The sequence below is a fragment of the Silene latifolia genome, chromosome 8, assembly GCF_048544455.1.
Source record: "Silene latifolia isolate original U9 population chromosome 8, ASM4854445v1, whole genome shotgun sequence".
Lineage (NCBI taxonomy): Eukaryota > Viridiplantae > Streptophyta > Magnoliopsida > Caryophyllales > Caryophyllaceae > Silene > Silene latifolia.
This window is the reverse complement of record NC_133533.1, coordinates 60,489,273-60,514,412: the sequence shown is the minus strand read 5'-3', so window position 1 is coordinate 60,514,412 and position 25,140 is coordinate 60,489,273. Positions and strand designations below refer to the sequence as shown.

The 25,140-nt window shown below is 39.7% G+C and overlaps 1 protein-coding gene and 1 long non-coding RNA gene across 2 annotated transcripts; one reads left to right on the top strand and one right to left on the bottom strand.

Moving 5' to 3' along the window:
* Window positions 1-431: 431 nt before the first annotated feature.
* Window positions 432-2,248, bottom strand: LOC141594377 (uncharacterized). Its single transcript, XR_012522159.1, has 3 exons — window positions 2,044-2,248; window positions 1,493-1,597; window positions 432-1,244 (listed from the first exon to the last, which is right to left on the bottom strand). It is a non-coding gene; the product is annotated as an uncharacterized LOC141594377 (long non-coding RNA).
* Window positions 2,249-23,952: 21,704 nt separating this feature from the next.
* On the top strand, window positions 23,953-25,123 carry LOC141595259 (uncharacterized). Its single transcript, XM_074415223.1, has 2 exons — window positions 23,953-24,636; window positions 24,755-25,123. The coding sequence occupies exons 1-2, from the start codon at window positions 23,953-23,955 to the stop codon at window positions 25,121-25,123; spliced, it is 1,053 nt and encodes a 350-aa protein (XP_074271324.1).
* Window positions 25,124-25,140: the final 17 nt, after the last annotated feature.

Below are 25,140 nucleotides of genomic sequence, written 5' to 3'. Positions count from 1 at the left end.
CTCTTTATCATAAAATATCGAAAACAGTGTCTTAGTGCTATAACACGCAGAGGTAAGACTGCTTATATCAGACTACTGTATGGTCCGTATCCTGTCTCAGGCCGGTGTCATTAATGCATCATGGTAATGTTGTTGTCATTATCTCCGTAATAGTTAAAATAAGATTGGAAAAAAGCCTTATTAATGAAACAGAATGGAAAATAAGAGTTTAAAAGGTTGTAATAGTTAAAGTTAGTTTGATTAATATTTAAAATGAAGTGTAGATAAGAAAGCATGCGAAATGTTTAAAGCTTGAAAAGCATGCGAAATGCTTTAAACATTTCGCATGCTTTAAAGCTACCTAATTTTTTCCATTAATTTTTTCTACTTTTACAGTTAAACTAAATACAAGTTCAAATTTATTATTCTACTTATTCTATTAGACTCTTTCTTTCACTCAACTGTGCTACTTCAATACTTCACTTTGGTTGTGTGTTGATGACCTACTGAAACGACAAGACATTCGGGCACCTTCATTTTAATCCTCAAAAACAACACTTTTCACAACAGTCATGTCCAACACTAAACACTGTTGTGCCCGACATTTTCAGCTGAGTGGAATAAAAAAGTTACTCAATCATTCCTATTGTTAACATAACAAGCTACCCCTCATTACAACTCAAAATTGGTATTGTTATACAAAAGTTAGGGCAAGTTATCAATTTGGAACTTTAAAACTACAGCCAAAACCTTATATTATAGCCCCATCCTACCACAAATTAAGCAGAAGAGGCCAACTCTATGTTCAATACAACTAATATATTAGGGCTTAAACCTTATATTATTGCCCCATCCTACCATAAATAAAGTAAAAGACTCAAAATTTATGTTCAATACAACTAATATAGTAGGGACATTATCTCCTTCTACTTCAAATTACTGACTGGAGAGCATTACAGAGCTTCTTCAGTGCCCTTAACGAGATTCAAACGTTTCAACATCCTACGAAACTGTCAAATGAAGAAGAAATCTGCCATATTTCACTTCACAGTCGGAGTTCGCCATTATAATACACGACCAGATTACACTCCACAAACCAGTGCAAAGAAAATAAAGATCAATAAGTCTATCCATCTTAAAAGATATACTCTCACTATCTACCAACTACAGTTCAAATAATAATCAAAGAACCTAAAATAAAATACTTACTCTATGAATTGTAGACTGATAAGGTTCTGAACAAATATTAGTTATCTTAACCAACCCTGCAAATTAATTACTAATAACAATCAGATTACACAATCCTAGACTGAACTAAATCAAGAAACCCTAACTGAACAATTGCTCAAAATTACACAAAACTTTCCAAATTGGAGAATTTTATATTCAAAAGTGCTGATAAAAAAGCTCCATAATAATTAATCTACAATATTGGGAACTGAAAAGACAGCAAGCAAACAAACTCAACAAAATTTATACGATAATATTGAATAAAAAAACAACCAAAAAATACCAGCAATTGTAGCATTATCTCATCCTTGAAGAAAATTTCCAATTGTTACAGCAATTGCAACCCACCCTGCTCCACTCTCAATGCTTAATCACCTACTCAATCAAACTGTTAGAAACATCAATATCACATTAACAAAGAAAAACAGTATTAAATTTACGATAGATAAACAAATGATTGGGACGGAGGGACTCGTAAAAATCGAGATTGATTAATCAGAATTAGATAACAACTCGAGAACTAAAATCACATGTTCAACAAACACTCAAAAATACAGAAATATAGTGAAAATTTACATGATTTAGCAGAAATTTAATCAAAATTAAACACAACCCAGATGAGATAATTGAAATATAAGAAAACCCAGATGAGAAAGATGCAATCTTTCATCAAAATATAACAACTCATCTAAGATAAGCTAATCAAATGTAAAATCTACAAATAATATTATTAAATAATTCTAACTTCTAGAAATTAATGATGAGAAAAAGCGTACATCTAAGGGAGGTTGAGTAACCATATTCATTGATGACTGATGTGAGAAAGGAGTATACCTGAAGAAAATTTGAGGCATAGGTGATTGATAAAATAAAATGGATCGAAATAAATAAATTAATAAACAAAGGGGATCGATAAAGATGGATGAATTGATAGAGTTAAAGAGGATTATTGATAAAGGTGAAATGAGTGATGTAGAGGAAAAAAGGGAGAATGAGTGGGTGAGAAGGAGACGGAGAAAGCCAATTGTGAATGAAACAGGCTGAAGATTTTGATCAGTTTTGGTAATTAAGGCCTACACAAATCCTCAAGCCCAAAGTAACTGAATAAGCAAGGAATGATATGTAAACCGACTAAGAAAAGTCCAAATCACCCGCACAAAACAGCCAAACCCAATTTTGTGACACTATTCATTATAGAAGTTACTATTCATTTGTGAATAGTAACTTAGTGCTCACACTTTTTAGGTAAGGTGTAAGATACCAAGAATACGAAAGGGATGATACATTACATATATAGTCAACTGGTCCACACATATCGGTAATGATTGGCTGGCTAGAGTTTGACATTATTGTCGTGCGACGGTGGTGATCAGTTGATCCCTTGAGGTCACACCTAAAGGACGATTCCCTTAATTGAAAAGGTTAATTAATTGTATGCCGATACAGATTAATTAATTCCTTAAAATTGAACAAATTATTATCATAAGAAAGAAAATGACATCTTATTATAATGTGATTAAATGAGATTTTATTTAGTAATTTAAGAAGTTATATTACTAAAAGTAATCGGTGTTTGCGAAACACGCGAGATGAGAATGATAAGTTAGTTATAATTACAAGATGTTGTGAATTATACTAACTAGTAATTAAATGACCATTTTATGAGAAAGTAATTTTATATTACTAGTCAATTTGTTAAATATGATTTATTTAATTTGTAAATGATATTTAATTTGTTAAATATGCATTTTAAATTAAAACATGACATAAGACATGTCACATGTCACATGACATACAATTGTACAATTGACAAAAATAAAATGGACTCCATATCACACTATAGAAACCGAAATATTGGAGATAGTATGGGTGAGTGGGTGTTTTGTTTAATGGATAAATAAAACACTATGATTACCTACAATGTAGGGTAGTCTTACACCTACTTTACTTAATAAGAACAAAAGTAAAAAGGAAAGACCATGCATTGGTCTTACACACTCCTCCAACCGGTTTTGTGAGCATGCATAGAGAATTTTATTCTCTTAATTTTGATCATCATTCATTTTCTAATATCACATGCAAAAGGTTCATGTATTTTCTCTCTTCTCTCTCTTTAATCTTCATCAAAAAGATGAGATTTTAATTCAAATTGTTCATGAAAGATTACTAAAATTATTAATATAATATATGAGTATTAGTAATCGATTTTAAGGTAAACTACATTACAAACATCTAGTACATGTTAGTTTGTGGGATTAAGGGATAGTTTTCGGTGCTACTAATTGGAGGGCTTCTATTTTGAAGTCATGAATGTTCATCCAATATTGGAAAGCTCAAGAACTAACAAGAAGGAGATCTTGTTGGTGCCCATATGATGACCGAAATTATCATTGTAAGGAACATGATTTCTTCTCTTACCTTTTTAGTTTGCATGCATAAGATCTAGAATTTATTTTATGACTAAATAAATTTGAAACATATAAGAATATTGTTAAGTAATGAGATATAGATTTCCAACATTTACAAACCCGACCAACCTAGACCAACTCAAGAAATATTACCCTTGAACCGTAGAGACCAACAACTTCACCCTAGTTTTACAACTAGCGACCACCTTAACCTTTCAAGTCAAGTTCCTCAATGCGTTCTGATTTGAAATTCCATGTTTTATCGAGTCTAAGTTACGGCACCTTGCCCCTTTCGAATGCCCTTTGATCCCTCAAAGGCAACATCCATTTGCACTCAAACCAAAACACTTGAACTACGAGCACGGTTTGATTTCACCTTTTCAGGTGGATACGTAGGCAGTTCTTTCTTATACAAGAGGGATACAACCACAAAACCCAAATAAATAAACAAAAACATTTTGAACTACGATCATGGTTTGATTTTACCTTTTCAGGTGGATACGTAGGCAGTCCTTTCTTACGCAAGAAGGATACAACCATCCCCATAATAAAAAAAAAAACATCCCCATAATTAAAAAAAAAACATCCCCATAATAAAAAAACATCCCCTTAATCAAAAATCATCACCCATATCAACTTAAAAAAAAGAAAGGGAAAAACATTCCATTTCCCACAAAAATACAAAGAAAGAAGTCTTTCTTCCTTTCCACAAAATCCCATTTCCCAAGTGCGATGTTTAGGACAATTCAAGCCGAATTGCCTTTACAAAACGGATGGAAGAAACAAGCGTTAACGACTCTTTTAACACAAACAATGCTCTTATTTAATTAATAATGAGAAGGATTACAAATTCAACGACAAATAAAACTCAACAAGTCTACAACTTGCCAAAGCTAAGGTGTCGACTAAGACACCTCACATAGTAAAACTAGCACAAAACACACAAGACATAGCTAGTACAACATAATAAAAATCACAACACTAATACAACATAATAATAAAATGGGTAATGGAGATCTTCATTCTTCCATTCTACCTTTGCCTTTTCCCTCGGGGTACATCTTCCCCTTGTTCTTCTTGTTGGCTCGCCTAGCATGAACTTCCTCTTCGGAACGGATCCTCAACGGATCTACAACGGCGACGGCCTCCGGTCTCTTGCATGACCCCATACTCGGTCCAAGTCAAGCCCACACGCGGCCCACTACCTCTTTGGGACCCGAGCTTCTCCTCTTTGGTGGCCTCATCACATCCGGACTAACTCCATCAACAAAATCATCAAAGAAGGCAAGGTTTGAGCTCTTGACCACTTGATATAAGCGAGAGTCACCCATGTCGTGGCAACGGGGTTTGGTACATCCCAAAGCGGCCGAGTGGCCCACCATCTTTCGAAGACCTCCACGAGCTCGGAGTTTCGAAAAACACTCTCTTGGACGAGAGTATCTTGAGCGGGCACCTTTTGTTGACGCCCCATTTGCCTCATGAGCCTTTCGGGATAAATGAAGGAAGCAACCTTCAAACCCACCACCATCAAAGAGCAAGAACTAGCAACTGGAGCGGGCAACCCCATGAAGGACCTCAAGTGTCACCATGGCACCACCCACCGGATGTGAGGACCGCCCTCCTCCACAAATCTCGAGGTCCAATAGGCCTCGGTGGATGCAAAGCTATCCGAATATAATTTCTTCCACATAGTAAGGTGGCGGAAGGAATAAGGAGAAGAATCGGCCGGACGCTCTACATACCTTAGCCTCTCCAATAGCCATACTTGGAGGATCCTTGGAGATCCAAACGAGGGAGCTTCTCCACAAGAGCCCTTCTTGTCCAAAGCTTGGATGATCTCGCCAAGCACCAACCATGATGGATCTCTACCATGCTCCATTTGCTCGACCACATGCACAAGGGTCATCCTACCATGGCATTTTGGCCCCTCCTTCTTCAAGGCATCAACAAAGAGGTATGCATGTACTACGCAAAAGGCAAGAGCCCTTCTCCTAGCCACCTCCGAGACATTAACATCCAACCGGTTTGAGAAAATGTTGATAAGAGCCAACATATCCACACCATGAGGAGCAAGGAGAAAGTTGACTTGACTTGTCGACAAGCCTAACATTGAACGGAACTTCTCCTTATAACACAACCGTGTCGGGGAAAGCACCGGAACACAACCCGGCCACCCACCAATGGCATCTACTTCTTCGGCAAGAGGACAAATTTCGCCTTTCGGGAAAACGAAAACATGGTGTTTAGAATCCCATAACCGATAGCATGCGTTAAGATACGAGGATTGCACCTTGACTTGACGAAGCACCAACAATTGGCCAACTCCTATGACAACGAGTTGATATTTCTCGGGAGGTGGCAAATCCCGACACCAATGCCGCAACCTATTCTAGAAAGCATCCATGAATAATTTTATGGAAGTAGAAGAAAGGTTTTTGTAGAGATGTTTTTCTTGTTTCGGATGATGAAAAAATGAAGCACAAACGTCCCTATTTATACAAAACAATCAACGCTTTTTTTTTCTGAAAAAAGGGGAAGCTCTCATCTATCGCCGGTGGACTCGCGCCTCTTTGGGCTGCTCCTCAGGATTCCCACCTTGAATTGTCCCTTTCAAGTTGTGTTTCTTCCAGACACCTCTAACTTCCCGCCGCAGGACTCGCGCCTCTTCGGGCCTATCCAAGATGCTTTGTGTTTTCTCACACTCACATTTCCCTTGTTTTCGCGTTCTACGAAATCCGACACGGTTTCCATGACGCAACTTTAAACATACGGTTTTTCTCTTCTTTTTTAAGAGGGAAGGGATAGTCGCCCCGATCCGCGACGGATCGTTTCCATGTCTGTCGAAATTTCGAAAATTTTTCGCTTTTTCGCATTTTTTCAACAAAAATCGAAAATTGATAACACGACGTCAGTTTTCTTCAAAATTTCAAGCTCTCGCAAATCCGAGTCTTGATCTCACAAAAATCAAACCAAATACACTCACAAAAATATGTTTTTAAAATTCACCCCTGGCAGTTTGGGTTTAATTTTTTGAGTCACAAATCAATTCCGACAAACTTCGATGCAATTTAATTCAAAACACGAGTTAATTGCTAAAATTTCAAATCAATTTCTTTTTGAGAAATCCAAACGTGACGACTTGTCGCGGAATTTTCAAAATATCATTTCAAATTTCAATTTTAACTTCGAGTCATCGTGGTTAATTTTGTTTATATTTAACGCTTTTTACGTGTTTACGTTTATGCGTACGTGCTACATGTTGCCTATTTTCTACACTAACGATGCAGGAACTAGTGCGAAGCAAAGGCGAACTGACAGCCAACAGCGCTTCTCCGAAACACAACACAAAAAGCCAAAATCACAAATAAACCACAATCCAAAAACACATATATACAAACCACCTCACGCAAAATGTAAATATGTACAAACAAGAGTCCGAAACATGGACAAATAACTACAACTACTCAGCGACTCCCGTCGGACCCATCCCGGTCTCACGAGGAGTCGCGGGCAAGGCAGACACCACCTCCTGCTCGGGCCTCCTCTTCGGAGAACTCTCCACCGTCTCGTACCCCATCGCGCTGCGAAGCTCCTCCGCCGCAGCCAACTGAGCTCTGAGAGAAGCAATCTCCGCATCTCGGCTCCGCAACACGTCCTCGCGACACCTCAACTCCCGGTCTCGACTGGTGATCCCCAACCCCTAGGCCTCAATCGTCGACCTGGCTGTGTACAACTCAGCACGGACCCGGGCAAGCTCTGCCGGATCCGCAGCACCCTGCAAAATGCAATGCAGATCATTAAGACCTAAAAACAAGAAATGTAACACAAAAATACACAAAAACAACCTACAAAAAGTACCTGTGCGAGCCTAGACTCCCTCCTAGCCAGGTCACCAGCAAGCGCCCTCCACCGGTTAGCCATCCGCCACAAAGCCTGATGACTAGCGGTCGACACCTACAACCAGAAAGGTCCTTCAATACAACGCAAGGCAAAACACAAATGAGGAAGAGTATTCAGATTAGAAACTCACCCTCAAAACAGTCAACCTTTACTCCATGCCAGCATCGGTCACCTCAACGACCGCAGGCTCTGGCAGGTGCAGCTGTAGCTCCTCGCCCCTGGCCCCTGAAAGGTGGTCTCTGCCGGAAAAGCTGGAGGCTGGGTCCTCATCAACGTATCGACCTCCTACGATTCGGGTCCACATCGAAGGTAACGAACCCTTCTATCAAAAGAGGCAATGAAAACAAAGAATAGAGGAAAACATACCTCGATCGGTTACCAGGCAAGCCTCAACAACCGGAATGTGTCGTAGTCCGCCTCCCGTAACAACAGCTCCTCACCTCCCTGACCGTGAAAGTGCTCCTCAACCTCGTCGGGTGTCGACTCCTGGAACAACACCCTGTGGGGTAATATCCGTATAAGACCCTTTAAATTTAGGACTATAACGTAAATTTAACATGTGAAATATGGTCATAAACGAAATACAACAATAAAACGATAAAGATAAAGAATCAACCTCGGGTCCTTTTAAGTGCGGCGTAAAGAACAGAAATCAACAGAGATTTCCTCCTAATTGTTGCACCCAAGACCGTCAGAGACTATGCCCTTGTGCTAGAAATGCTTTCTAATTGACTTGCAATATTGAGAAAGCTATTGTGAGTTTTGTCGATGTGAGATCTAGGAGTTTCAGAGAAAAATGTTCCGAAACCCTAATTATTTTTACTAATCGCAATTAGGTTAAGCCAGAGGAGAAGCTCTCCTTTTGTTCTCCTAATCTCGGCAAAACCGAGAGGGGCCTTGGGAAGTGGGCTTCCACTTCCTTTTAGAATTAGCTCATGGTCCGGTTCGTAAATCGCTAAAATGTATATGACGCGGTTTTGTTATAAATCGTCATCGGTTATCGGTTATTAAAGCATCAACTAATAATACGGATTAGTTGAAACATTAATACATGTCCGACAAAGACGATATTGTATAATTATATTCAATATACATTTAATTAAATATAAAACACTTATATTCAATTTACGAATTAACTGCTTAATTCGCCTTAGCCATTATTATTTAATCCGTATTAAATAACATATCTCAACATCACATTTTGACTTATTATTAGTCAAATAACTCGGACTAATCGGTTAGTCAAAATTGGCATCAACATGATTGTATTTTCATCTTTGTCACATCTCTCAAACGTATCCTATAGGTGTGACTTTTAGGGACCAGTTGATCACCGCCATCTGTATGACAATAACGTCAAACTTATCTAGCAAGCCAACCGTTATTGATAAACGTGGATCAACTGATAATAATACCAAAAGTATGCCCTTTGATCCTTTTAGAGATTTATAAGTCCTTGCACTAACTGTTAAGGACACCAGCCCCAACAAGCTCCCACTTGTCCGTACAAGTGTATGTGCAATGACGTTATCCGCACTAACTGGAGGACACAAGCTCCAACAAACTCCCACTTGTCCGTACAAGTGTATGTGCGATAACCGATTCTCATATTCATTTAAAACTTTCTCCCACTCAATGTAAAACAATTTGCAGATCCGGATCCGCAAAGGTCGTATTTTACAATCGATCTGTATCAAGAGTGGTTTCCCCGACTAGAGAGTAACTTAACTGATAAAACGAATCCGTATCCGAGCATGGCCATGCATTTCGATTCTGACTCCTCGAGTGGCCCTGAGAAATATCGAGTACCTGATAAAGGCTGAATATTTCCTTCAACTCGAACTCCTTCCGATCTAAGCACAGCATGAAATGACCCAGAAAAAATCTACTTGGCCCCCTGTTACGGATGACCGTGAGAAAGAAACCAAAGTCACCCAAAATCTGCCTTAGTCTCAAGAGACAGTCGATAGTCAAAAGAATCGACTCTTAGGATCACCATGGAAGTCCTATCCACGACCGGGCACCGAATGTTATAAAACATTTAGGACTCCACGTCGATGTCACAATTGTGTCCTACGAAATATCCGTATAAATCGCCTCTGTGATTGGTCAGTCAACAGGTTGACTTATGGCTCGTTGAACCCACCATCAACCAACGTCACAAAATAATTACCTTGAGTTATCAGCTCACGTGGGTAATTAAGGACCAAAAATATAATGCTTGTTCAGTTCACTTTGTGGTGTTCAAAATTTGTCGTACAAGTCCACATGAAAAGCAAAATATATATAAAATATCAAAACGATGATGTCGTATAGAGTACAAAAGGGAATGAATCTAATCCATAAAAGAGTACTACAACTTAGGAACACGTTTAATTCCCATGGAATTAACATGCCCTTCATGCTTATCTTGTCGTAATGGTTTAGTGAGAGGATCTGCTATGTTATCATCTGTAGCAATCTTTTCTATCACTACTTCCTTTTGCTCCACGTAATCCCGGATTAGATGAGCTTTCCGTTGTACATGTCTAGACTTGTTGCTAGACTTTGGCTCCTTAGCTTGGAAGATGGCACCACTATTGTCACAATAGATGGTGATCGGGTCATTCGAACTAGGCACTACAGATAGTCCATGTAAGAATTGACGCATCCATATCGCTTCCTTTGTAGCTTCAGACGCGGCATAGTACTCGGACTCAGTCGTAGAATCTTTATGTGATTTGTTTCGAACTCTTCCGGTGACCGCAGCGCCATTAAGAGTAAAAACGAATCCAGACCGAGATTTCGAGTCATCTCGATCCGTTTGGAAGCTAGCGTCACAGAACCGGTTGTGCATAGCTTTTGAGGGCCTCCATAAGTCAATGCCCAATCTTTAGTCCTCCGGAGGTACTTAAGAATGTTCTTGACAGCTAACCAATGTGATTCACCTGGATGCTGTTGGAATCGACTTGTCATACTCAATGCATATGCCACGTCGGGACGTGTACATATCATGGCATACATGATTGATCCTATAGCCGAAGCATAGGGAATCCGTGTCATGCGCTCTTTCTCTTCCGGTGTCTCTGGTGACTGAGACTTGCTCAAATGCACCCCTGGAGCCATAGGAAGAAACCCCTTCTTGGAGTTAGTCATGCTGAATCTCTCTAGGACTTTGTCTATGTAAGACTCCTGACTGAGAGATAGCATCCGTCGTGATCTATCTCGATAGATACGGATGCCTAGAATTCTCTGTGCCTCTCCCAGATCTTTCATCTGGAAATGGTTTTTCAACCATACTTTCACCGAAGTTAAGAGAGGTATGTCATTCCCAATCAGGAGTATGTCATCGACATACAATATTAGGAAGACAATCTTGCTCCCACTCGACTTGATATAAAGACATGGTTCCTCGACCGATCGAGTAAATCCATTTTCTTTAATCACTTGGTCGAAGCGATGATTCCAACTCCGAGATGCTTGCTTAAGTCCATAAATGGAACGCTTAAGCTTGCATACTTTCTTAGGATATAAAGGATCGATGAAACCTTCGGGTTGTACCATGTACAACTCTTCCTCCAAAAAGCCGTTTAAGAAGGCGGTTTTCACATCCATTTGCCAAATTTCATAGTCATGAAAAGCGGCGATCACTAAGATAATCCGAATGGAACGCAGCATGACTACGGGTGCAAAAATTTCATCGTAGTGCAAACCTGGCACTTGGGTGAAACCTTTAGCAACTAGTCGTGCTTTATAGATATCTTGTTGACCTTCCACAGAATGCTTTATCTTGTAAAGCCATTTGCATTGAAGGGGACGAACCTTAGCAGGTAAGTCAACAAGATCCCACACGTTGTTCTCATACATAGAGTCCATCTCGGATTGCATGGCCTCAAGCCATAGCTTTGAGTTAGAACTAGTCATGGCACCTTTATAGGTTGCGGGCTCACTACTCGTTAAGAGTAGAACGTCATCTATGTCATGTTCCTCGACCATACCAATGTATCTGTCCGGAGGAATAGAGACTCTTCCCGACCTCCTAGGTTCCTCAGGAATGTTAACCGCAGCCGGGATTGAAGGAATAGGTTCCTCCAATAGTTGCTCGGTACTTGGTTCTGGAATCTCCGACAGTTCGAAGGTTCTATCACTCTTTGCATTCTCGAGAAATTCCTTCTCTAAGAATGTCGCACTAGCCGCAACAAAAACACGTTGTTCGGTTGGCGAATAAAAGTAATGACCAAGCGTTCCTTTAGGATAACCTATAAAGTACGTCTTGACCGATCGCGGGCCGAGCTTATCCTCGTGTCTCCACTTGACATAAGCCTCGCAGCCCCAAACCCGTATAAAGGACAAGTTAGGGACCGTTTCCTTCCATAGTTCATATGGAGTCTTGTCATGACTTTAGACGGACTTCGGTTAAGTATTAGAGCGGTGACATTGAAGAGCATAACCCCACAATGAGTCGGCAACACGGTGTGACTCATCATGGATCGAACCATATCAAGTAGTGTTCGATTTCTCCGTTCGGACACACCATTCAATTGAGGTGTTCAGGTGGAGTTAGCGTAGGGCAATCCCCGAGTCTTTTAGGTGTTGATCAAACTCGTGAGAAAGATACTCGCCACCACGATCTGAACGTAGTGTTTTAATCTTTCTACCCAATAGGTTCTGTACCCTATTTTGGTATTCCTTGAATTTCTCAAAGGATTCACTTTTATGTTTCATTAAGTAGACATAGCCATATCTACTTAAATCATCCGTGAAAGTGATGAAATACCTATAGCCTTCTCGTGCGGTGATTGACATAGGTCCACATAGATCCGTGTGTATGAGTCCTAATAGGTCAGCAGCGCGCATTCCAACACCTTTGAAGGAAATACGAGTCATCTTACCGATGAGACATGATTCACACGTGCCAAATGATTGAAAATCAAAGGCCGAGATAGCTCCATTTTTGATGAGTTGTTTTACGCGTTTCTCATTAATGTGTCCCATACGGCAGTGCCATAGATACGTTTGATCTTTGTCAACAACCTTTAACTTTTTATTCATTACGTGTAATATTTCGGTGGTCTGATCTAAAACATAAATTCCGTTCATGGAGACTGCCTTGCCATAAATCATATCGTGTAAAGAGAAAATGCAAGTATTATTCTCTATTACAAATGAAAATCCAAGTTTGTCAAGTGCAGCGAAATAAACTGAAATAATGTTTTTGGAAAGATGTCCCCTTTGAGATGGGTACATAATAGCTTTACGAGGGGTTCGAGTCATATAATGACAACTCAAATCCGTGGTTAATCTCAATCATATGAATAAAAGAAGAGAGAGAAGGCCTTTAAAGATAAACAGGACATGTACGCCTCCAATGCCCGGTCTTGTGGGATCACATATGTCCCCTTTGAGATGGCAGCCACTCTTGCTCCATTCCCAACACGCAAGTCCACCTCACCCTTTACGAGGGGTTCGATGTTTGAGTGAAGCATGCGGTCGATCCAATGTTCTCGCGATCTTACATGATTATTAGTCAAATAACTCGGACTAATTCTCGGTGCTTTCGAGAATTCCTTGGTTAGTCAAAATTGGCATCAACATGCTTCCATACAGAAATACAAACTTGGTGATTTTTTTCAGCCGTCTCGGGTTTTGTCACATCTCTCAAACGTATCCTATAGGTGTGCCTCCCGGTCGCGAAGTTTTTTAGGGACTGATTGATTCATGAAGTTGATCACTTGGCATTGGGTTATCGTATGACAATAGCGGTTTCAAACTTATTGAAAAGAAAGCAAGCCAACCGTTATTGATAAACGTGGATCAACTTGCATAATTGATCAAGAATGATAATATCCCAAAAATTTACCAAAATTATACCCTTTGATCCTTTTAGAGATTTATAAGTCCTTAGCACAGGATAATAGTGACCATAGTGTTGACATAAAATAGGTCAACACACCCTAGAAGGGGCGGATCGAAGAAGGGACTCATTGAGTTTGCACCACGAAGTTCTCAACTAAATTATAAAAATAACTAGCCTGCGTGAATGAATTAAACTTAAAAATCGCATGAGAATGTCAAACTATATGTCGGTTTTCAAAGGTGGGCGAATCGATGCATATTATCGTCTAAAGGTACGTAAAACACTATCCTAATAAAAAGAACATAACTTTGGAATCCACCGTTGGCGAAGCTTGTCTTGATGTTCCATCTTGATCCAAACATCCGGTCTCCATCTTTGGTCTTCTCAAAAATTACAATTTAAAATTACAAATATAAACCTATTTACATTCTAATTAAAACTGTAATTAGTGCTCAAGATCCAAAAGGCCACCAAGAACAATTACGGTAACACGTTCTACTAAGGCCACACTAAAAAGAGCTAAAAATTAACTAATGGGGCATTCAAAAGCATTCAAAGCTAAATAAATGCATCAACTAAAAGTCATCCTATTATGTTAAATTTATCAAACCACCTTTTAATGATTAAAAAAAGGGGTAAGAGACAACAACTTAAATACGCTTTAAAATAACTTAATGGTAAGTGTGTGGCGTTTCACAATCATAGCGAGTGCCGTATAAAGTCCTATTAAGGTCAAAAGAAAATTTAAAGCAAAAAGAATAAATTTTTCAAAACAAAATCCCGATCCCGGACATAAGTGCTCGATCCAGGCCCTCGCGCAAGTCGATCGAGAGGGTAGGCTCGAAGGAACGCTTTTATCATCACCGAGTACGAGGACTTCTAGTCCCCGGTTTTAAAAGTGGTCGCGCAGAGGGATGAAGAAAAAGCTCGATCGATTTAAAAACGATCGAGTACAAAGACAAACTGTGATCGTCGAAACAAAAAAACACAAAACAAAACACAAATCAAAACCTTGTAAAATTAAATTTTTCAAAAATTGCCAAAATCAAAATCAAACTCAACAAAAACTACAAAAATGCTCGTTTTAAAACCTACCTCTAAAAAAAAAGATGAGGCGGGACGCACCGATTTTTAGACAAAACAAAAATCGTTTCAAAGTCGTTTGATGGTAAAACTCGCTCTCGATACCACTGTGGGGTAAGTATAAGACCCTTTAAATTTAGGACTATAACGTAAATTTAACATGTGAAACCGAAATACAACGACCCAAAGTGTCGAGGTAGCAAGGAGAGGAGACTATGCCCTTGAAATGCTTTCTAATTGACAATATTGAGAAAGCGCTCACCCTTGTCACCTAAAAGTAACGTGGTACCCAAGAAGTACCACAACCACAACCGCGCCTTGGGAAGTGGGCTCCACTTCCTTTTAGAATTAGCTCATGGTCCGGTTCAGTAAATCGCCTGACGGTTTTGCGTCTCTCCATGTCGGACTCAAAGACGATATTGTATAATTATATTCAATATACATAAAACGCTTATATTCCGTAGCCCACCGCCTCTATTATTTAAGTGATCCCTCACATATGAGTTCGCGATCAAGTAAGGAGTGATGTCGGAGGGTTCGGGCAATGCACTGTCGATCAAACACGTAACCAGAGGGGAAGACACTCTCTCCGGTGTCTCCGAGAACTCAACGGGCGTCTCGCCACATGGGAGGCCCGATATCATTCCTCTAAGGTCACACCAACCTCCCAAACTCCATGTGGAACGACGACGTCGTGTCCTAGTAACGGTCCAACATGGTGCGGATAAGACACAGGTTCGACCTAATCGAAGTCCCCCCAGAGGGATGAATATCTCGCCAATTTTTCAAAAATTGCCAAAATCAAAACAACTCCCCAAAAAGCCGACCTCTCTATCAACACCCTCGTACCGACTCGGAGAATGTCGTAGAAACCTAGACAGGTGGAGAAGCCTGAGAAACTCCTCATGGTACCAATCTCCTAGAATAGGGAAACAAACAACGTCAGAACACCTATTGAGGTCTGAAATGTCAAAAACAACAAAAAAACTCGACAAAACGGTAAACCTTACCAGGCCCTCGTGTGCACGGTAGGAGAGGTGAGTGTCTAGCCAATCTCCTAGAAAGGAAACAAACAACGAACACCTATTGAGGTGCGAAATGTCAAAACCCTCGGCTCAAGCGGGCCTCGCCCGGTAGGAGAGGTGAGTGTTCAACCCGGTGTCAAAACCTCGTGGGGCCGTATCCCGTCAAGCCTCCCAACCCGTGACGTGAGCGTCGTCCTCAACCTTCTTCGCCCTCCGTCTCTTCTGCCCACGAAACTCCACACGACGGGGAGGAGGCCTCTCGATGATCCTAACGATGTTCTGTAACTCCCGTCTGGTCGGCCGAGGTGATGTGGGCATGTCGTTGTACACCCAATCAAAACACATTTATAATACTCAACAAACAACTAGTTAGTGGTAAGTCGAGGTCGATCCATGGGACGGTGTGCTTTGGGTTCTAAGTCTATCTATCTCAATTTATGCTAGTGTCACAATTTGTTTGGGTTTGTAGTTGTGTTCTAGACTAATGAAAGCAATAAAGTAAACAAACAATAAAGCAAATAAAGGTGTAAACAAGTATTAAAGAGGACTAGGATATCATGGGGTCATAGGGGATTCATGGTGTTGATCATACAAACATGTTTACAAAGTTGCAAGCAATTAATGTTATGGAGGAACCGAGTTGGTTTATGTCTTACGGTTCATAGGAAGAGTTGGGTCCCGGAGCCGAATCGATTAGATTTTACAACACCTACAAGTCGACTTACTTTCCTCCTATTCAACTTCTATGCATGGTTTAACAAGACTCGAGTTGGTTTATATCTTACAAGTCAAGTTGAGTAGATAAGAGATGGTTGTAAATGCAAGGATTCATAGGCTTAGCATTTCATCAAACATAACATGTGCATAGGTTGACATCACAACAAGCAAGCAATTTAATTATGAAAACATATTGGATTAAGCATGAATCATTCCCCATGTTTGTTTCCCCTAATTACCCATTAATCCTAGTTAAGAGACTCCTCACTTATTATCATGGTAAACATGTCATTAATGGTGTCAATCATCACAACAAGTGTAAACATGATAAGAGAATGAGGAAATAAACAATAAAGAGTAAAGGGTAAAAGAATTATACCAACTTGAGATGATTTCAAATAATAAAGCAAAGAATAAAAGAAGAGAATTTGATTGATTGATGAAGAGTTGTCAATTCTCCAATAATAACCCAATAATCTTCAATTACCCAATAATAAACTTGAATAATAAACTTGAATAATAAACTTGAATAATAAACAAGGAAAGATTAATGTGAGATTTGTGGAAAGATTAAAGAGTAATCTATTCTAATCTACTCATAATCTAATCTAAGGAAGGATTGATTTAACCTAATTAAAACTTGATGGTTTGATTATTACAAATGGGGTATATATAATAGAGCATCATTAGGTTAAGCAAAGCTAAAATAGTAATTTAACAATGCTAATTGTTGGGTAGGGAATCGCCGGTCTCAAGAGAGACTCCGGTCTCCTTTTCGCCGGTCTTTGAAAAATATGCGCGTCCTTCATAGAGCAAGAAGAGAACGTAAGAGCTGTAAGAGATCCGAGCGGATTGGTCTCGGGACGCTCGGATTCTGGGCTGTGTATTTATCTTTTCTTTCTATCTAACAATCCGAGCGTCTTGTGGGGAAGACGAGCGGATTGGGTCTCATGAATCCGAGCGTCTTGAGGGGAAGACGAGCGGATTGGGAGCAAGACGAGCGGATTGTCTCAGGGGACGAGCGGATTGGCGGACAGCTTCTTTGTTTGAGCTCGGGTTGTAAAACGGACGTCATTTTCTCATCCGGACTCTTATTGGAGTGATTCAAAAGCCTAGATCACTTGATTTTTCGATGTCGTTCCATCTAGCATACTTTCAGGGCCAAAGGAGCAACCCTTGGTTTGGTTCCGAGCAATTTCTTCTTGCATTGACTTCCTTCTCGTCATCCTTGCTTTTTAACCTTATGCTCCTTCTATATATTCTTTATTCCTACATCCTTGGTCACCATTCTTGCCTCCTCTTTATACTAGTCCATCTAATATCATCAATAAGCTTCCAAATATACACGAAAGACGGGAATTTCCGCCTTATTATCTCCTTTCCTATAAAACATACGAAATGCACTAGGAAAGCAAAATAGGAAGCATTTGACGGATAAAATGGCTATGGAATGTTATAATAGTATGCAAAATAGGCTCAATTAGGGGACTAAATGTGTGTAAATAATGTTCACATCACGAGGACCCCTCCTCCTAACAACCCTCCTCCCGGAGGTACCAATCTCAGACCTTGTCTGAGCTCTCCCAACACCAGCAGCCTCAACAACGGGCTCCTCCCGAGCCCCAGCGGCTCCCTCAGCCCCAACAACGGGCCCCTCACGAACCTCAACGGCTCCCTCAGCCCTGGTAGCCTCCTCGGCGGGCTCCTCCTCCTCGAAATCGTCCTCTACTACCACCTCAGGTGCGTTAGCTGGAGTACTAGCCGGCCCAGTCCCAAACAGGTCCTCCAAAGTCTCAGCAACGGACCTGGTAGGCCCCGAACACTCCTCTGCAATCAAAGGCAAGGCAAAAACGTCAGCCGAAATTTTGGTATTATGACGGCACAAAATGGACAAATCCAAAAAAACCTGCAAAACAAGACAAGGGCAATCCCACCCAAACCCAACCAAACAAAAAAAAACAACAAAAACCGCACAGAAAAACGACTCGCCCTTCTTTTCAAGTAAAAGACGAGTCAAAACAACAACAACAAAAACGGCACCTCGAGACCCACACAAGGTCCCCCAATAACCAAAATATTCCCGACACAAGGGAGTATTTTCCACAACTCGTAAAAGGCAATTTTGCCCCAATTCAAGCACGAACGGGTCAAAATTTCAAAATACGACCACAACAAAACAACATGATTTTACCACATCTCAAAGCGGCCTAAACTATCAATAAGGTCCTTTTGACAGACATAAGACCGCTTCAAAAGCAAAAATTCCAATTTTGCCCACAATACCCCAACAAAGGTTCAATATGGCAAACACGGTCTTCCCCGACTATAATACAACCTAGTGGGGCACACAAATCAAGCAAACAAACTTGACATTGTGAAATAAGATGGTTTTACCATCTCATTCGCGTTTTTCAAGCATAGGGAGCTGGAACGGGGACCAAAATGCAAACTAAAAGCAACCCTATACTTCTAAACAGGTTTCTAACCTAATGCAATCATCAATTTCACTCGAAAATGGCTTAATAAAAAACGCTCAATTCGATTTTTTTTAGGGTTTAGGGTTCCGCCCTAATTCAATCAACAAAAAGACAAACAAATTCAAATGGATTCAAGAGGATTTATATACCTTGAGATGACATGATGATAAGGGCACGAAAACAAGCAAGAAATGAGGTCGAAAATGGAGTCTTTCTTTTTCGGGTTTTTGTGTTTATGAGGAAGACGAAGTGAGAATGGAGAGCTTCCCATTCTCGCGTCTTTTCTACAAAAATAGGGAGGTTCCCTTCCTTCGCAGGTATGCTCACGCCTCAATGGGGTGTTCCCTTGCTTTGTTCAGCAAAATTTTGGGCTTTGGCCTAATTTTCCACAAAAACTTCAAATTTCAACGACGCCAATAAAAACCGTCATTTCAAAAAAAAAAAATAGTGAAATTAAAAATTCACTATTTCTTCAAATGTTCTCAAGGGGTGGGTATGAATAAGAAAGGCAAGAATTGGAGTCACATCCTAAATCACCACAAGATTCATAAGAAGATGTTAACTCGTGCACAACATTCATATTCAAGGGAGGTGGACTTTGACTTGGAAAAATGTTGGGTGCATAGTGATAAGGTGGTGTACAAGAGGGATCAAAGATATGCAAGTTATAAACATCACTTATCAAACAATCATTCATGGAGGCTTGGGGAGTATAAGAAGGGCACAAGTCAAAATTACTTTGAGAGAGTGATTCTTGAGTTGGAAAGGGAAAATGATGATAAAGATTGTGAGGAAGATGAAAGGGTAGAAATTTCCTTAGAAAATGAAAAGCTTGAGAGCTTTTGTGAGGAATTTGAAATTGTTGATGAGCCTTATGATGAAGAGTTTATAGGCTTGACTTACAACAATCTTGATATGGATTTAGATGATAACTTTGTGCTTGAGGAGATTGGAACACCAACCCTTCTTTGTGATGATGTTGATGTTGGAAACTTGATAAAATGGGAGGGTGTCTCCTTAAGTATGGAGTTTGTTAGGAGTAAAGATGGACTTGGGTTTGATATTGATGATGAAGCTATTGAAGAAGATCAAGTGAGAAATTTTGAGGTGCATCCACTTGATGAGCCTCTTCTTGAGAAATTCGAGGTTTGCTTTTGTATTGAGGATGATTCCTACACATCATCCACCGGTCATTTAGACCTCAATTCTCTTACCCCTTTACTTGAGTTTATGACTATTGAGTATGATTATGATGATCTCCTCAAAGAGGTTGATTTGTCCCGTGATGATTGCTTGTTGGAGACATTTGAAAATGGGGACAAAATCAACACTCTTGGAGGAGATGCAAATGAAGATTTTGATGATGTGCATGCCTTGAAGAGTCTACCTCTTGTATCTTTGGAACAAAATGATAAGGCTTGGGGTGAGTACGACACATTTGGTGTGCTCACTTTTTCTTACAAATTGCTTATGATTCATCTTGTCTCTTATATATGCTATTTGTCATGCTTATTGCTCTTCATTGCATATAACCATTTTGTTGAAAATTGGTCATCTTCTTTTGATAAGTTAATGAGATCTTTGATGGGATTTTTAAGTGACTCACTTGTTTGTTGTGTTTGATTGTAGGTTTGGCGGTTTTCTTAAAACCGCGCCTCTTGGGAGGCAACCCAAGCTTTTTATGCATTCTTTTTCTTTTTGATAAATTTTTCTAAAAACCAAAAAACATGTTCTTTTCTTTGAAAAAAAAATTGAAAAACCAAAAACATGCATTTAATTTCAATTTCCTCCACACATTTGTTTCTTTTTGAAACATAGTAAATAAATAAGTGTGGGGAGGAAATTTTATATTTCAAAAATCTTCAAAAACATGTATTTCATTTCCGAATTTCCTCCATACATTTATTTCCATTGGAAATTATGTAAATAAATAAGTGTGGGGAGGAAATTCTATTATTTAAAAATACAAAAACATGTATTTTATTTTTCCTATTTCTTCCCTACATCTCGTTCCATCGAGGACAATGTAAATTTTAAGTGTGGGGAGGAAAATATCTCCCTTGTGTATATTTGTATATATTTACTTGTTAATTTGAGAAAATTACAAAAATGCCTAAAAATTGAATATTTTCAAAAATTTCAAAAAATATTGCATTGTATATATATTTTTGTCTAACAAGTGGCGCAGGCACATACGGGACATTGGAGGCTTTAGGAGACTAGAAGACCGCTCGGTTTAATCTTTCTTATCTCTTTCTCCTTTTCCATTCCTTTTCTTTTACAATTGTTGTATATATGGAGGAGGATGGGTTATGTTGATGAGGATGTTTCATTTTGGAACTTGGTGTGTGTTGCTTACGTGCTGCTAGGTTTAGACAATTGTTGCATGTTTATTTATGTTGCTAGTACTTAGAAATGCATTTTCGTATCTTGTGAATATGTGTTTGTTGCTTTATTTATTGTTTGCATCAAGTTTGTACATAAATGTGGTCTAGGAAGGGAACATGATACCCTCAATGATGATATTGTCTTGGCCATGTCTTCCCCCTCCCATTGGATTGCACCTTGTTACCTCCTCGTTATATACAGGAAATGAGGCTTGAAAGAAAAGTGTTGACCGCCTTGTGATACCAAGAGGACCGTAGGCTAGGCCTAGACTTCGAACTAACTACATACATGTGAGGTTTAGAGCCTCATATGGGTCGGTACATTCATACCCGAACCTAGTTTAGGATTGTGAGTAGGTCTCCTCGCGAGGCGTGTCATGTTCGTACGCATAAACGTGTCATTCGGCCCTTAGACCATGAGGTCATTTTTGTGCACAATTTTGAAACAAACTCGTTGCATATACTTGTTTTAACCTCACATTGCCAAACTAAGTTTGTTTCTATCATCTAGATTAGGACAACCTTTTGTTTAACCCCCTTGAGCCTTGCCTTTTCATTTGGAACCTACTATATCAACTACATTCCAAAAACATCCTTCCCGGATCAAGAAGTTGTCATGGTTGTGGTTGCATGAGTTGGGAGTATTGAGTCCAAATTTGGTGAAATTGAGCTCACTTCACTTGTGTTGGAACATTTGTATTTATTTTTGGCAAGAAGTTGAATAAAGAGGTTTTGAAAAAGAAAAGAAAAGAAAAATAGAAAAGAAGAAAAATATGAAAAGAAAAGAAATTTACTTATTATGTATTTGAATTATGTTTGATGAGAAAAAGCCGAGCAACACTCCTTATGCATCATTAAAGGAGTAGAAAAAGGCGTTGCAAAATAAAGTGGAAAAGATGTTTTTCCAAATGAGTCGGATTTTCAATTTTTTGTGTGATTTAGGCAACTAATATCATGTTCTTTTTTTATACATTCATTTGTTGTAATAAGTTGGGAGGAAAGGGAATTTTGACGATTTCTTGGTATGTAACCTCTCATTATCCATGAAGGTGTTTGCACCAATCCCATTTCGACCCGTTCCCCAAGCCCCGTTACAACCTTTTGTTTCAACTTGTGTGCATTCTTCCTTTTTGCATCTCACATAGTCATAGGATAGAATTACACGTTAGATTGCGGGCACGTTTCACGAGTCGTAGTAGGTGAGTGTTTTTTGCTACTTTTTGTCACATGAAAACACCCGTTCTTCAATGAGTGACGAGTGAAAACCGCGAGGAAGTCAGTAGTCTAGGCTTCCTTAGCCATGGGTCATGCTAGGCCGAATCTTGAGTCGTGTCATGTCAATCCTGGACTTTTAGCCTTGCTTCCCTTTTCCCGCCTTTGAATTTGTTTCCTTGGCATTTGGTTGTTGTATTGGGTTGCTTGAGCCACTCTTAGGGGGTTGGCACCTCGTTAAGACTATGAGACGGTATCTCTCGACCTAGACCTTTGATGTTGAAAACAAAACGGCCGCTTAGATGAGGAAAGCGGCTTGACTTTTTGTGATGCATCATATGCTTGATTATGTGCTTAAATGTTGGATGTGTCTAATTTTCCACAAGCCCCCACTTGCCTTACAAGGGAGCACATACCTCATTGTGTTTCGTTGTGAGTTGAAGGGACGGAGAAGGCCCGTTAATTGCCTCTCATCAGATATTATTAGGATAGATTAGTTGTTGCTTTAATAAGGGTCTTTGTCTTAGTTTATGAGCTTACTCGAGGACGAGTAAAGTTTAAGTGTGGGGAGATTTGATAAGCATAATTTTGGTATCATTTTACTAATACTTTAAACGTTTATTTGTCTCGATTTTGTGTGCTTTAATCGATTAAATAGCTCATTTTACTATTTTATTTAGAAATTATTAGTTTTATCATGTTTATTACAAATAAATGTTACTTTCATATAATCGGAACTGCTTTTTGTTAATTTAATTTTATAGGTACGGAGAAGAATAAGACGAGGTTCGAGATAGAAATCGGGTCAAGGCGAATCAAGTAGCCCAAATACAATTTAAACCCATACATCCACCACAAACAACCGTTCTCCTCTGCATCTCCACGCAAGGCCGGCCCAAGGCACGTGCAAGCGGTGCGGCCGCACAGGGCCCTCAAATTGAAGGGGCCCAATCTCGCGTAACATGTTGTAGTAAGTTAATATCATTGAAACAACTAAAACAAAATATTAAAAAACCCTAGAGAAAGGATCATGAGCGACGACTGAACGAAAGCTACGTAACTCTGAGATTGACTCCCATGCTCATGGCAAGGAAGTCAAATATCCAACGACAAAGGGAGATGACTTTACGAGGACGGAGCATCCCTGCTAATCAGACTGATACGTCCTCAACTTTGCAAGAACAGGAGAAGGATTGTGAGAAGAACAATGTCGATGAGATGAATGTTTGCCAAAACCCTAAGGAAACGTGTCATGGACCAACTAATGATGTAGGTGAGGGAGGAAAGACCAAATCTATGACTGAAATAATTGGTATTCCTGAACTGGTGATTGAAACGGAAGATGAGGGAGAATCTGATGAAGAAGAAGAAGTGTTTAATGAAGATGAAGAAGATGTTGAGGATACTGTGGTCTCTGAGACGCAGGAAAATCTTGATGTTGTTCAGGCTGCAGAAACAGAGGAAAACCCTAATGGAGAACAGAGTCATGGACGACAGGAGACTGAAATGTTGTAGTTAGAAGATGAGGATGTAGAGGAAGAGGTAGAATACTGGAGTCAAGCTGTGGTGTGTTTCATACTTGGAGCTAACCCTCCATGAGAGATCATAGAGGGTTTTGTCAGACGCATTTGGACGAAGTTCAATATAGACAAGATATCCTTCACGCCAAATGGGATCTTTTTGGTTAGATTTAAAAGTATGGAGATGAAGGAAAAGGTTTTACAGTCAGGATATTATATGTTCGATAATAAGCCACTGATTGTTAAGGAAGGGGTAAAAGATATGGAGATGAAGAAGGATGATGTGAGTTCTGTGCCGGCTTGGATAAGGCTTCACAATCTTCCTTTGAAATTCTGGGGGAAGGGGTTGCCTAAGATAGCCAGTCTAGTAGGGAATTACGTCAAGAGTGATGTGGCGACAGAGGAGAGAACAAGGTTGGGATATGCCAGGGTTATGGTGCAAATGGAGGTGGATCAAAAGTTGCCTGGAAACATTGAATTTAAAGATGAGAAGGAGGTGGTGAATAAGGTGGTCGTGGAGTATGAGTGGAAACCAATTAGATGCACTAAATGCAAGGGCATGGGGCATGACAAGGAACAATGCAAAAGAGGAGAAGTGAAGAAACATGAGAATCAGGGTGTCAAAAAAGTGTGGAGGCCTGTGGTGAATAAGCCTGCAGTAGAGCCAGTTGCCAGGACTGTGGTTGTGCAACCTGTGCAGTCACCTGTAATCCCTGTTATCAGGGAGGAAGGGCGATTCATTACTCCTACCAAAAGGCTAGTTAAGATGCATAGGCAGGAGAGGAGTGGTGAAGGAAATAGTAATGAAAATTTTGGAGCTTATTCTTATAAAGAGATTGTTACATCTCCTTCAAAGAAGACTGTGTTAGCTCAAAGGCACTCTACATCTCCTATTTGTTCAAATGGATAGCATAGGCTTTTGGAATGTATGAGGTATGAATAGAGTAGGTAAACATAAACATATAAGTTACTTTTTACAGAATAAAGATGTAGGTTTATTTGGGTTATTGGAGACTAAAATAAAGAATAAAGTTTTTAATAAAGTTGTAAATAACTTTAATAATGGTTGGAGCATAACTACCAACAATGGCTATCATAGTGGTGGAAGAATTTGGGTCCTATGGAAGCCTGGGATGTTCAATGTGCATGTTATTGAGTATAATGCTCAATATATCCACATGAAGGTGCAGGCTTTGGTGACTAGGAATGTTTTCTACTTGACAATGGTCTATGCTTTCAATGGCATCAGTGAGAGGGCTCCTCTTTGGGAGCAATTGAGGAAGTTTGCTAATCAAATCTCTGGTCCATGGGCAATAGATGGGGATTTCAACTGTGTGCTAGCAGCTTAGGAAAGGTGTGGAGGAGC

Coding starts and splice junctions, on each gene's coding strand:
- LOC141595259 (XM_074415223.1), top strand. CDS start 23,953: ATGGAGATGAAGGAAAAGGTTTTACAGTCAGGATATTATATGTTCGAT. Junction 24,637..24,754: donor CATCTCCTTCAAAGAAGACT/GTGTTAGCTCAA, acceptor TACTTTTTACAG/AATAAAGATGTAGGTTTATT.